Below are 14,824 nucleotides of genomic sequence, written 5' to 3' on the forward strand. Positions count from 1 at the left end.
AGAAACAAAGTTAGCAACATCTTTCTTCATACCTTCCAACCAATAGAATTGCTTTAGGTCATGATACATTTTTGTGGATCCAGCATGTATAGTGTATCTAGAGTTGCGAGTTTCTTTAAGAATAGCATGCCTCAACCCATCTATGTCTGTGACACATCCTATCACCCATTCAAAGAACACCATCACTTTCAACAATCATAGCCTTGCTTTTACCAGCTAAGGCCTCATCTCTATATTTGCAAAATCTCTCATCCTCATATTAGGTGGCCTTAATGCGCTCAACTAATGAAGACTTAGCGTGAGCACAAGCCAACAATGCCTCTGAATATCCGACACTAAATCTGATACTCGCACCTTCTAGTCTCTGAATATCCTTGGCCAAAAGTCTCTTTGTAGGAGCTATATGTGCCAAACTCCCCATAGATTTTCTACTCAATGCATCAGCCACCACATTGGCTTTTCCAGGATGATACAAAATAGAACAGTCATATTCCTTGAGTAGTTCCATCCACCGACGCTGCCGAAGATTTAGATCTCTTTGCTGAAAGATATACTTCAGACTTTTATGGTCAGTATAAATCTCACAAGTTTCACCGTATAGGTAATGCCTCCAAATTTTTAGAGCAAATACCACTGCAGCCATCTCCAAATCATGTGTATGATAGTTTTGCTCATGCTTTTTCAATTGTAAGCATAAGCTATAACATGACCATTTTGCATGAGAACACATCCTAATCTCACCCTTGAGGCGTCACAGAATACTGTAAATCCTCCGGAACCTGATGGTAAGGCTAATATTGGTGCAGTTGTCAAACATGTTTTGAGTTTTTGAAAGCTCTGCTCACATTCCTCCGTCCACTGAAAATTTGCATTTTTCTGTGTTAGCTTGGTTAGTGGCGCTGCTATTCTGGAGAAATCCTGCACAAAATGCCTGTAATAGCCTGCTAAGCTTAAAAAGCTACGAATCTCTGTAGAAGAAGTAGGCCTGGGCCATTTCTGCACAGCTTCCATCTTCTTAGGATCTACCATAATTCCATCTTTGGATACAACATGCCCCAGAAATGCTACCTAGTCTAGCCAAAATTCACACTACGAGAACTTAGCATAAAGTCGATGTTTTCGCAATGTCTACAACACAGTCCTGAGATGATCCTCGTGTTCTCCTTGGCTACGAGAATATATCAGGATATCATCAATAAATACTATTATAAATCTATCCAGAAACGACTTGAACACCCTATTCATTAAGTCCATGAATGCAACTGGAACATTAGTTAGTCCGAAAGGCATCACAAGAAACTATTAAGCATCAATGCATACAGTAGACGGGGACTTTAGAATTGCGGACATTGTGCAGTTATACCACAAGTCTCTTTTGGGTAGCTGAAATCCGAGCAAGTCTATGGTATGCCGCTGGGACCAACTCCGAAATCTGCACAAGAAGTGCAGAGTGTAGTATGAGTACAACCGACCACATGTACTCTGTAAGTGCCGAGCCTAACCTCGACGAAATAGTGACGAGGCTAAGGCAGGTCACTTACATTAACATGTACACAATAATAATAATAATAATAATAATAATAATAATAATAATAATAATAATAATAATAATAATAATAATAATAACAGGAATAGTAGTAAGACCGGTAAATAATATCAATAATTGAAGTCAATTCAACAGTCTTAATCCCTCAACTTGTTTCCATTGCGGCGTAAAAACCCGCTCCAACAATATAAACTTAAAATAAACCTGTTACGGCGTGCAACCCGATCCCCCAATATAAACTTTAAATAAACATGTTGCGGCGTGCAACCCGATCCCCCAATATAAACTTTAAATAAATTTGCTGCGGCGTGCAACCCGTTCCCCCCATATATTTTAACAACTCTTAAATGTAATAAAAATACTCCAATAAATACCAGGTTCAATGAGAAACTATTAAGCATCAAGGCATACAGTAATTATAATTTATTTATGAAACAAATAATGACAAGTAGCAATTAATTATGGAAATCAGGGAGAAAATAGGCAGTTTAATATTTAATAGGCTAAATATCAAGTAGCAATTAAGATACATAAATCAAATAAGCATGTAACAATTATTACAGGAATTCAAGCATTAATATTTGATAAGGAATATGATAGAAACGATTATTATAACAATTAATTAGTGTCTTAAAATAATTTAAGATATTTAAATAATTAAGCAAACAATTAATTTGACAAAGTATAGGCACTCGTGACCTTGCCTATACATCGTTACACATGAAATTCACATAGCAAATAATTCAAGGGTTCTATTTCCTCAAGTCAAGGTTAACCACGACACTTACCTCGATTTGCAACCAACTCAAGATTCCAATAAATCTTTGCCTCGCGAATTCGTGTCCGAATCCTCAAATCTAGTCATAAACAATTCAATATACTCAATACAAATCGTAGAAATTGATTCCATATCAATTTACTAATTTTTCAAATTAAAATCCAAAATTTATTTTAAAAATAACAGTGGGATCCACATTTTGAATCCCGAAAAAACTCACGAAATCCGAACACACGTTCCGATACGAGTTCAACCATACAAAAATTATATAATTCCGACATCGGATTGGCTTTCAAATCTTCATTTTATATTTTTGGAAGATTTTATAAAAATCTGATTTTTCTTCCATAAATTCACGGATTCATGATATAAATGAGTATGGAATCATGAAATATAATCAATATAGGATAATGAACACTTACCCCAATGTTTTTCAGTAAAAATCGCCTTGCCCGAGCTCAAAATCTTGAAAAATAAAAAATGGGACGAAATCCCATTTTCAGAACTTAAGTTCTTCTATCCGGGAATTTCTTCTTCGCGAACGCGAGGAAAGTCACGCGAACGCGATGCCTTGCCAAACTTGGCCTTCGCGAACGCAGTCTCCCCTACGCAAACGCAAAGCCTTATCGCCTGGTGCCCGGCCAGGCATCGCCCTTCTACGCGAACGCGAACGCTCCCACGCATTCGCGATGTACACTGCCCTTTACCCCTTCGCGAACGCGAAGAGTATATTTTGCCTGCCTCCAGTTCCTCTTCGCGAACGCGAGACCCCTATCGCGAACGCGAAGAAGGAAACCAGACAGTGCATCAGAAAAATTCCAGCAAAGTTCCAAGTCCAAAATTCAACCCGTTAACCATCTGAAACTCACCCGAGGCCCCCGAGACCTCAACCAAATACACCACCAAGTCCTAAAACATCATACGAACTTAGTCGAAACCTCAAATCACATCAAACAACGCTAAAACCACAAATCATACCACAATTTAAGCTTGAGGAACATAAAAATTTTTAACTTCTACATTCGATGCCGAAACCTATCAAATCAAGTCCGATTGACCTCAAATTTTGCACACAAGTCATAAATGACATAACTGACCTATTTCAATTTCCGAAATCGAATTCCGACCCCGATATCAAAAAGTCAACTCCGTGGTGAAACTTGAAAATCTTTAGCCTTTAAATTTTTAGTTTCCGTTAAATGGTCATAACTTGAGCTAGGGACCTCCAAATTAAATTTCGGGAATACGCCCAAGTCACAAATCACGAGACGGACCTATAGGAACTGTCAAAACACTGATCCGAGTCAGGTTTCTAAAAATATTGACCAAAGTCAACTTAATTGAGTTTTAAGACTCTATTTCAAATTTTAATCATTGTTTCATATAAAAACTTACCGGAAAATTATACGGACTGCGCATGCAAGTCGAGGAATGATGCATAGTTCTTTTCGAGGTCTTAGATCACAGAAATATTTATTAAATTTAAATATGACCTTTGGGTCATCACATTCTCCACCTCTAAAACAAACGTTCGTCCTCGAACGGAATTAGAAAAAATACTTGAGCTGGTGAAAAGGTATGGATATTTACTCCGCATGTCCGATTCGGACTCCCAGGTAGATGCTTCTACCGACTGACCTCTCCATTGTACTCGAACTGAAGGATAACTCTTAGACCTCAACTGTCGGACCTGCCGGGCTAGAATAACTACCGGCTCCTCTTCATAAGTCAAATCTTTATCCAATTGGACTGAGTTGAAATCTAATACATGGGACGGATCACCATAATATTTTCGGAGCACAGACACATGGAACAACGGATGAACCGCTGATAAACTAGGTGGTAATGCAAGCGTGTAGGCTACCTCACCCACCATTTCAAGAATTTCGAAGGGTCCTATATACCTAGGGCTCAACTTGCCCTTCTTTCTGAACCTCATTACACCCTTCATAGGTAAAACCCGGAGTAATACTCTTTCTCCAACCATGAATGCAATATCACGAATTTTACAGTCGGCATAACTCTTTTACCAAGACTGAGCTGTGTGGAGTCGATCCTGAATAATTTTGACCTTGTCCAAGGCATCCTGTACCAAATTAGTACCCAACAACCGAGCCTCTCCCGGTTCAAACCAGCTAACTGGCGATCGGCATCGCCTTCCGTATAATGCCTCATATGGAGCCATCTGAATGCTCGACTGGTAGCTATTATTATAAGCAAACTCCGCAAGTGGCAAGAACTGATCCCAAGAACCTCCAAAGTCTATAACACAAGCGCGAAGCATATCTTCCAATATCTGAATAGTGCACTCTAACTGTCCGTATGTTTGTGGATGAAATGTTGTACTCAACTCAACCCGCGTGCCTAACTCACGTTGTACAGCCCTCCAAAAGTGTGAGGTAAACTGCGTACCTCGATCTGAAATAATAGACACGGGTACACCATGAAGGCGGACAATCTCACGAATGTAAATTTCAGCTAACCGCTCTAAAGAATAGGTAACTGCCATAGGAATGAAATGTGCTGACTTGGTCAGCCTGTCCATAATGACCCAAACTGCGTCAAATTTTCTCTGAGTCTGTGGAAGCCCAACAACAAAATCCATAGTGATACGCTCCCACTTCCACTCAGGAATTTCTAACTTCTGAAGCAAACCACCAGGTCTCTGATGCTCGTACTTGACTTGCTGACAATTTAGACACCGAGCTACATATGTAACTATATTCTTCTTCATTCTCCTCCACCAATAATGTTGCCGCAAATCTTGATACATTTTGGCGGCACCTAGATGAATAGAATACCTGGAACTGTGTGCCTCTTCAAGAATTAATTCACGAAGCCCGTCAACATTAGGCACATAAATACGACCCTGCATTCGCAGAACTCCATCTTCCCCCACAACAACCTGTTTGGCATCACCGTGCCGCACCGTGTCCTTAAGGACAAGTAAATGAGGATCATCATATTGCCGCTCTCTGATGCGCTCATATAAAGAAGACCGAGTGACTGTGCAAGCTAGAACCCGACTAGGTTCTGAAACATCTAACCTCACGAACTGATTGGCCAAAGTCTGGACATATACAACTAACAGTCTCTCACCAACCGAAATATAAGCAAGGCTGCCCATACTCACAGCCTTTCTACTCAAATATCGGCCACCACATTAGCCTTTCCTGGGTGATACAAAATGGTGATATCATAGTCTTTCAACAACTCCAACCATCTTCTCTGCCTCAAATTAAGATCTTTTTGTTTAAACAGATACTGAAGGCTACGATGATTAGTAAATACCTCACACGAGACACCATAAAGGTAATGGCTCCAAATCTTCAGCGCATGAACAATGGCTGCCAATTCTAAGTCATGAACAAGATAATTCTTCTAGTGAACTTTCAACTGCCGCGACGCATATGCAATCACCCTGCCATCTTGCATCAATACTGCACCAAGCCTAATACGAGATGCATCACAATGTACCGTATAAGATGTGGGTAATACCAATACTGGCGCCGTAGTCAAAGCAGTTTTGAGCTTCGAAAAGCTCAACTCACACTGATCTGACCATCCAAATGGAATACCTTGTAGGTCAGTCTGGTTAATGGGCTTGTTATAGATGAAAACCTCTCCACGAACCGACGATAATAACCTGCCAAACCTAAAAAACTCCGGATCTCTGTAACTGAAGTAGGTCTAGGCCAATTCTGAACAACCTCAATCTTCTTAGGATCCACTTTTATGCCTTCTGCCGATACAACATGCCCCAAAAAGGCAACTGAGTTTAACCAAAACTCGCATTTTGAAAATTTAGCATATAGCTGATTATTCTTCAAAGTCTGAAGCACACTCTGAAGATGTTGTCATGCTCCTCTCGACTGCTGGAGTAAATCAAGGTATCATCAATGAATACAACCACAAAAGAATCCAAATAGGGCTTGAACACCCGATTCATCAAATCCTTAAATGTTGCTGGGGCATTGGTCAACCCAAATGGCATCACTAGGAATTAGTAATGCACATACCGAGTCTGAAAAGCCGTCTTAGGGACATCAGATGCCCTAATCTTCAACTGATGGTAACCAGACCTCAAGTAGATCTTTGAAAACACCTTGGCGCCCTGAAGCTGATTGAATTAGTCATCAATTCATGGCAGTGGATACTCGTTTTGATAGTAGCCTTGTTCAATTGCCGATAATCTATACACATCGCATTGAACCATCTTTCTTCTTTACAAATAACACTGGTGCACCCTAGGGCGGGACACTAGGTCTAATGAATCCCTGATCAAGCAAGTCTTGTAACTGCTCCTTCAATTCTTTCAACTCCGACGGGGCCATACGGTATAGTGGGATAGAAATGGGCTGAGTGCCCGGAGCTAAATCAATACAGAAGTCAATATCTCCGTCAGGTGGAATCCCCAACAGATCTGCAGGAAATATATCTAGAAATTCACAGACAATTGGAACTGAATCTATAGAAGGAACATCCACACTAAAATCGCGAATATGAGCCAAATAGGCTAGACAACCTTTCTCGACTATACGTCGAGCCTTCATATAAGAAATAACCCTGCTGGAAGAATGACAATGAGTTCCTTTCCACTCTAATCGAGGTAACCCCGGCATGGCTAAGGTCACCGTTTTGGCGTGATAATCCAATATAGCATGATAAGGTGACAGCCAATCCATACCCAAGATTACATCAAAATCTACCATATCAAGAAGTAGAAGATCCACACTAGTCTCAAGACTCCTAATAGTAATCACACATGAGCGATAGATATGATTTACCATGATAGAATCTCCCACCGGAGTGGAAACATACAGGAGCACTCAGAGAATCACGAGGCATCACCAGATATGAAGCAAACTAAGAGAACACATAGGAATAAGTAGATCCTCGATCAAATAGAACTAAAGCATCTCTATGGCAAACTGGAACAATACTTGTAATCACAACATTGGATGATTCGGCCTTAGGACTTGCTGGAAAAGCATAAAATCAGGGTTGGGCCCCACCAGTCTGAACTATGTCTCTGGGACGGCCTCTAACTGGTTGGCCTCCACCTCTAACGGCCTGACCTCCACCTCCAGCTGCCTGACCCCTGCCTCTAACTGGATGAGCAGGCAGTGAAGCAACCCGTGTCGGTATGATGGCACGAGAATCCTGCCGAGATCCGTTACTCGACAACCTAGGGCAATACCTCCTAATGTGACCAATGTTCCCACACTCATAACACCCATCCTGCTACCGTGGCTACTAAAGTTGAAGCTGACCCGAACGGGCCGGATAGCCACTATAGTGACTTTGGAGTGGTGGTGCACTGATAAGAGCTGAATGTGCACTAAATACTGGCTGTCCGGAGTAAGGCATAATAGGACTGTAACTCCCTGAAGCACCGTGAGAAGCCTAGAGTGCTGAATGAAACTACATGGGAGGATGGCCCCTACCAAAATTACCCCTTCCTTCAGACGAGGCACCACTAAACCCACCGAACTGACGAGGCCTCTTATCAGACCCCTGCCCTCTCTCCTGTGCAAGAACCATCTCGATCCTTCTTGCGACATTAGCAGCCGCCTGAAAGAAAATCTCACTTCTGGTCTCCTTGGCCATCTGAAGCCTGATAGGGTGAGTGAGTCCCTCAATATACCTCCTCACTCTCTCTCCCTCAGTATGTAGTAAAGGGAGAGCATGATGAGCTAAATCCACAAAACGGGACTCATACTGAGTAACAGTCATACTGCCCTGCTGTAGACGCTCAAATTGCCTGCGGTAATCCTCTCTCAATGTGATAGGGATAAACTTCTCCAGAAATAGCCGTGAGAACTGTTCCTGAATCAATGCAGGCGATCCAACTGGTCTGGTCAATGTATAATCTCTCCACCACCTCTTGGCGGAACCCGTCATTTAAAATACAGCAAAATCGACTCCATTGGTCTCAACTATACCCATGTTCCGCAGCACCTCATGGCAGCGGTCAAGATAATCTTGTGGGTCCTCAGAAGGTGTACTACTGAAGTGAACTGGAAAGAGCTTAGTAAACTTATCCAGTCTCAATAAGGCCTCAGAAGACATGACGGGCCTATCACAGGCCTGTGCCGCAACCACTGGCTGAACTACCCCAATTGGCGGGGCTGCTAGAGCCTGATACTAGGGAGTCATCTGCTCCGGAGCTAGAGTAGTGGGAGTCTGTGCTCCTCCCCCAGTCCGTGAGACGGCTGGTGCCACTGGAATTGTACCATTCTGGGCTACGCCCTCTATAAGACTCACCAAACAGATTAGGGCGTTCTGAAGTACTGGAGTAGCTATGAATACTTTCAGGACCTGAACTGGTCCAACCGGTACAGTCTGAACTGGAACCTCCTCCTGAAGATCCACCTGAGGTTCTACAACAGGCGTTGCTGCTCGAGCTCTAGACTGAGCTCTACCTCTGCCTCTGCCTCTAGCGCGACCTTGGCCTCGACCTCTACCCCTGGCCATAGTTGCCACTAAGGGCTCTTGTCCCTGTTCGTCGGTAGATATATTACGTGTTCTCACCATCTGTGAGAGAATAAGAATAGAATGGTTCAATCATCGATGATAGAATAAAATCGCATGACAGAATAAGAAAGAAGTGATATTGTTCCTAAACTTTATAGCCCCTGAAAGATAAGTACAGACGTCTCCGTACCGAACCTTCAGACTCTACTAAGCTTGCTCGTGACTCGTGAGACCTATGTAACCTAGTGCTCTGATACCAACTTGTCACGACCCGAAATTCTCACTTTCGGGGTCGTGATGGCGCCTAATATTTCACTTGCTAGGCAAGTCAACATTAGAATATAATTAGCCATTTTAATAAAATTTTAAATTAATTAATAACAAAGAAACAAATGCGGAAATAAAGTCTGAAATAAAGTGAATAATTCATAATAAACGCGATATCTAAATACCATCCCAGAACTGGAGTCACAAGTGCACGAGCTTCCAGAATAAGACAAATAAGGGTCTGAATAAAATAAAGTTGTCTGAAAGAAAGCACACAGCTAAAATAAAGTAGACGGAGACTTCTGAACTGCGGACGTTGTGCAGTTATACCTCCAGTCTCCTCCGGGTAGCTGAAATCCGAGCAAGTCTATGGTACGCCGGTGGGACCAACTCCGAAATCTGTACAAAAAGTGCAGAGTGTAGTATGAGTACAACCGACCACATGTACTCTGTAAGTGCCGAGCCTAACCTCGACGAAATAGTGACGAGGCTAAGGCAGGTCGCTTACATTTACCTGTACACAATAATAATAATAATAATAATAATAATAATAATAATAATAATAATAATAATAATAATAATAATAATAATAATAATAATAATAATAACAGGAATAGTAGTAAGACCGGTAAATAATATCAATAATTGAAGTCAATTCAGCAGTTTTAATCCCTCAACTTGTTTCCATTGCGGCGTAAAAACCCGCTCCAACAATATAAACTTAAAATAAATCTGTTACGGCGTGCAACCCGATCTCCCAATATAAACTTTAAATAAACCTGTTGCGGCGTGCAACCCGATCCCCCAATATAAACTTTAAATAAATCTGTTGCGGCATGCAACCCGTTCCCCCCATATATTTTAACAACTCTTAAATGTAACAAAAATACTACAAAAAAATACACACGTTCAGTGAGAAACTATTAAGCATCAAGGCATACAGTAATTATAATTTATTTATGAAATCAACAATGACAAGTAGCAATTAATTGTGAAAATCGGGAAAAAAATAGGCAGTTTAATATTTAATAGGCTAAATGTCAAGTAGCAATTAAAACACATAAATCAAATAAGCATGTAACAATTATTAGAGGAATTCAAGCATTAATATTTGACAAGGAATATGAGAGAAACGATTATTATATCAATTAATTCGTGTCTTAAAATAATTTAAGATGTTTAAATAATTAAGCAAATAATTAATTTGACAAAGTATAGGCACTCATCACCTTGCCTATACATCGTTACAAATGAAATTCACATAACAAATAATTCAGGGGTTCTATTCCCTCAAGTCATACCTCGATTTGCAACCAACTCAGGATTCCAATAAATCTTTGCCTCGCGAATTCGTGTCCGAAATCCTCAAATCTAGTAATAAACAATTCAATATACTCAATACAAATCGTAGAAATTGATTCCATATGAATTTACTAATTTTTCAAATTAAAATCCGAAATTTATTTTAAAAATAACAGTGGGATCCACGTCTCGAATCCCGAAAAAACTCACGAAATCCGAACACACGTTCCGATACGAGTTCAACCATACAAAAATTATCGAATTCCGACATCGGATTGGCTTTCAAATCTTCATTTTATATTTTTGGAAGATTTTATAAAAATCTATTTTATTTTTGCATAAATTTACGGATTCATGATGTAAATGAGTATGGAATTATGAAATATAATAAATATAGGATAAAGAACACTTACCCCAATATTTTCCCGTAAAAATCACCCAAAACTCGCCTTACCCGAGCTCAAAATCTTGAAAAATGAAAAATGGGACGAAATCCCATTTCTGCTGTCCAGGAATTTCTTCTTCGCGAACGCGAGGGCAGTCTCGCGAACGCGATGCCTTGCCAAACTTGGCATTCGCGAATGCGGTCTCCCCTACGCGAACGCGAAGCCTTATCGCCTGGTGCCCGGCCAGGCCCCGCCTTTCTACGCGAACGCGAACGCTCCCATGCGTTCGCTATGTACACTGCCCTCTACCCCTTCGCAAACGCGGTCCCCTCTTCGCGAACGCGAAGAGTAAATTTTGCCTGCCTCCAGTTCCTCTTCGCGAACGCGAAACCCCTATCGCGAACGCGAAGAAGGAAACTAGTCAGTGCATCAGAAAAATTCCAGTAAAGTTCCAAGCCCAAAATTCAACCCGTTAACCATCTGAAACTCACCCGAGGCCCCCGAGACCTCAACCAAATACACCACCAAATCCTAAAACATCATACAAACTTAGTCGAAACCTCAAATCACATCCAACAACGCTAAAACCACAAATCATACCACAATTCAAGCTTAAGGAACTTAAAAATTTTCAACTTCTACATTCGATGCCGAAACCTATCAAATCAAGTCCGATTGACCTTAAATTTTGCATACAAGTCATAAATAACATAACGAACCTATTTCAATTTCCGGAATCGGATTCCCAGCCCAATATCAAAAAGTCAACTCCGTGGTCAAACTTGAAAATCTTTAGCCTTTAAATTTTTAGTTTCCGTTAAATGGTCATAACTTGAGCTAGGGACCTCCAAATTAAATTTCGGGCATACGCCCAAGTCCTAAATCACGAGACGGACCTATCGGAACTGTCAAAACACTGATCCGGGTCAGTTTGCTAAAAATGTTGACCAAAGTCAACTTAATTGAGTTTTAAGACTCTATTTCACATTTTAATCATTTTTTCATATAAAAACTTTCCGAAAAATTATACGGGTTGCGCACGCAAGTCGAGGAATAATGCATAGTGCTTGTTCGAGGTCTTAGATCACAAAAATAATTATTAAATTTAAAGATGACATTTTGGGTCATCACAGTTTCTATCCCCATGGGTCATGAAAAAAGTAAATATTTTTTATTTGCCTAAGCGTTAATAGGCGGAATAATACGATAAATGTATCATAATAATGCAGGTATCCAATAGAATAGGTTAGATTTGCAGCCATTCTATGTCTAATGGGGATATGATTAAGAAAAGGGGAAAAAGACAAGGAAATAAACAACAAAAAGCAAGAACATTGTACTTCATCTTATAAGAAAAAAGTTTGTTTTGGTACTAAATTGGCTCTATGTGAACTTAACCAGTCAAAGTTAAATCCCTAATCAGTGCAAGTTTTGAAAAATTAAGGTACTTGTACGTATTCTGTGTTTTTAATTAAATAATTAGAGAAATAGAAAATAAATGCTTGAAATTGCTTCGACCAAATTTAAAAGTCAAACTACAATATAAATTGTACTAATACTTACCACAACTTCTTTTGTTTGCGTACGTCGAGAAAGCCCACTTCTCTTGTCCTTTTGTTTAGTACTCCTACTATTTTAGACCAAATATGGTATATTCAGAAACTTTATTTATTTCACTTTTTTTTTCGCTTCTCTGGAAAATGATAAACAAAATGCAACAATAATAACAGATCAAAGATAATCGTCGTTTTGAAAAGAGAACACACCATGATGTGCTTGTAGGCGCTTTGACGATGGAGTAATGTTGTTGTTCTCTATACTCTGCTATTTTGATTCAAAAACGGTTAATAAATATGACAGAAACAATGAGTTTAAATTATATATATCATTGGTATATGATTTGTTTTTTTTTTTTTGCACTATTATGTCATTAATATGATATGTAAACTTTCTTAAACGGATTTGTAATCTTATAAATAAGCGAGATTATGTATTACAACGGATAAATATTGTAAAAGTTTCTTATACAGATAATATAACCTTTTTGAATATCCAATATTTCCCTCTTGAACTATCTTTATATTTATTCTTCAGAAATAATGTGGTGAGGGTGCAAAAATGGAAAAAATGCTAGTTAAATACCTTGTGAGCGCAATAAGATGATGAACCATTTGAAGAAATCCCATAAAGAGGAGCTCTCTCTTGAAAGTTGTTGTTCAAGTGGGGTTGAAAAGGAGAGTTTGCATCACCTGCCCAATTTCATCGCTTAACTTTGTTACCCACTCTAATAGATTTATCCTTCTTGACAACATTAAGATAAAAAGGATACTCTAAAAGTACCGAAAGGAAAAGAAATAGAAAAAGGAAAATCTGAGCAATTTCTTTACCTGAAGGTACTGGTAGGGCTAAGGTACACATTATCCTCGATCTTCAGACCCCACTTATAAAATTTTACTGAATATGTTATTATTGTTATACTATCAATGTTTCAACAAGAGATTCTAGTAGTTATATAATTAATTGAGGGCGTTCTTTAAGGAATATTGACAAGAACTTCTATGGTATGTACTGAAAGTAAGATAAGCATAAATATTATCTCCCTAATTATTGTACATAATTAAACTTAGAAAAATTATAATCTCCTCTCATCCTGTACATTTACTAGGATATTTCATTTATTCACATAACGGTGTGGTTTAGTTCAACTGAGACTAAAAATATTTTCCTTAAACCTTGGTGAGCGAGTTATTAGAACTTTGTGCTGATAAAAGATACAGTTAGTCAATGAAACAATCAAGCGTGCACAAGTTGAACAAATAAGGTCTTTATAAAAGAGTTTCATTTTCATTACTTTAAACATTATCTAATAATCACTTGATCACAAACATTTAATAATCTAACCCACACTTTTACCACAGAAAAAGGAAGCTCTACCTGTTTCTTCTGCTTGTGTATTCAGTCTCACCCATTCATCAACAATATCCTTCCATCTCCTGTAAAAATAGTCAATATTTCACTTAAATACATTTACATGAAAAATACTACTCCTATTATGCATTCAGAGGGGGGAAAATTAGAAGTTTTAAGAAGAAGGAAAGAAACCTGATAAGTAGTTTAACAAGTCTTCTTACTTCATTTGATGAATGCTTCCGCAGTCTATTTACATGTCTTCCAACATCTGTTATCTTCAAAACAAGCAAACTTTTAGTTAATTAAGAGGAAATGCTAGTTCAAATTAATTAATACCATCTTCGATTACCTCAAGAACCTTGAAATTAATGTCCATTTCAGCAAGAGTTTGGAGCAGTTCAACCAAGCAATTCTCAGACTGAAATTCCACGGACTTGAAACTTAGCAAAAAACAAATGAAAATCCAAAATAAAAATTAAAAGAAAAACCTGATTTGGGTTTTCCAAAAGCTTCTTGATTCTGATGATTTTGGTCTCTAAATCTTCACAATTGCCCGCAGAATTACAATTCTTACACAAGAGCGGAGCATAGAGCTTCTCAACAATGGCGTCTCTTCGGCTGAGAAGCTCGTTTCCATGATCAAGAATGGCTACAGAAATGGCTGTGTCAATAAATGTCCACAAGTCCACGCTTGAATTCTCCAACATTAAACGGAATTCATCTAATTCCATGTTTACACAACTATGTGGAATTCTTAGTCCAAGTAAGAAGATGTCTCTCTTATGAATTACTGACGGTATATATAATTTAAAATTATATTGAAAAAAAAACGGGGCAGAAGAGAGAGAAGGCAGAGTTTAGGACAAAGTGAAATGGGGATACAATGTGGACAAGAGTCAATGGTTTGGTTTTAAGTGCGAAGTTAAAGTGTTTTTGTAGCTTTGGAACACATTCTATGTTTTTGTTTTGTCGTTATTCTTTTTATACTTTGGAAATGGCGTTGCTACCCCATTTATATTTGTTTGTAGCCTTCTTGGGTTAGCTTCTAGCGTAATATATTTATTAGGTGCCTATCTTCAGTCTAGCATTTTATCAAACACCTTTCTGTAATTTGTTTCATTGAACTGAATGTTTTTTTTGTTGGAAAGCAGTCGTTTG

At 39.0% G+C, this 14,824-nt stretch overlaps 1 protein-coding gene across 4 annotated transcripts; it reads right to left on the minus strand.

Moving 5' to 3' along the window:
• Positions 1-9,153: 9,153 nt before the first annotated feature.
• On the minus strand, positions 9,154-14,622 carry LOC104086803 (probable mediator of RNA polymerase II transcription subunit 26c). 4 transcript variants are annotated; one of them, XM_009591141.4, is made up of 9 exons: positions 14,155-14,622; positions 14,016-14,084; positions 13,859-13,941; positions 13,691-13,749; positions 12,899-13,005; positions 12,523-12,580; positions 12,320-12,383; positions 10,370-10,439; positions 9,154-9,467 (listed from the first exon to the last, which is right to left on the minus strand). In XM_009591141.4, coding segments are annotated over exons 1-8 (684 nt in total). In that variant the 5' UTR covers positions 14,398-14,622; the 3' UTR covers positions 9,154-9,467; positions 10,370-10,438. The 4 variants fall into 4 exon arrangements, with proteins under 4 accessions (XP_009589436.1, XP_009589434.1, XP_009589437.1 ...); XM_009591139.4 differs by having other exon boundaries at positions 12,320-12,386; XM_009591142.4 differs by having other exon boundaries at positions 12,523-12,577; positions 14,155-14,621.
• Positions 14,623-14,824: the final 202 nt, after the last annotated feature.

This window comes from Nicotiana tomentosiformis, chromosome 4 (assembly GCF_000390325.3).
Source record: "Nicotiana tomentosiformis chromosome 4, ASM39032v3, whole genome shotgun sequence".
NCBI classification, from domain to species: domain Eukaryota; kingdom Viridiplantae; phylum Streptophyta; class Magnoliopsida; order Solanales; family Solanaceae; genus Nicotiana; species Nicotiana tomentosiformis.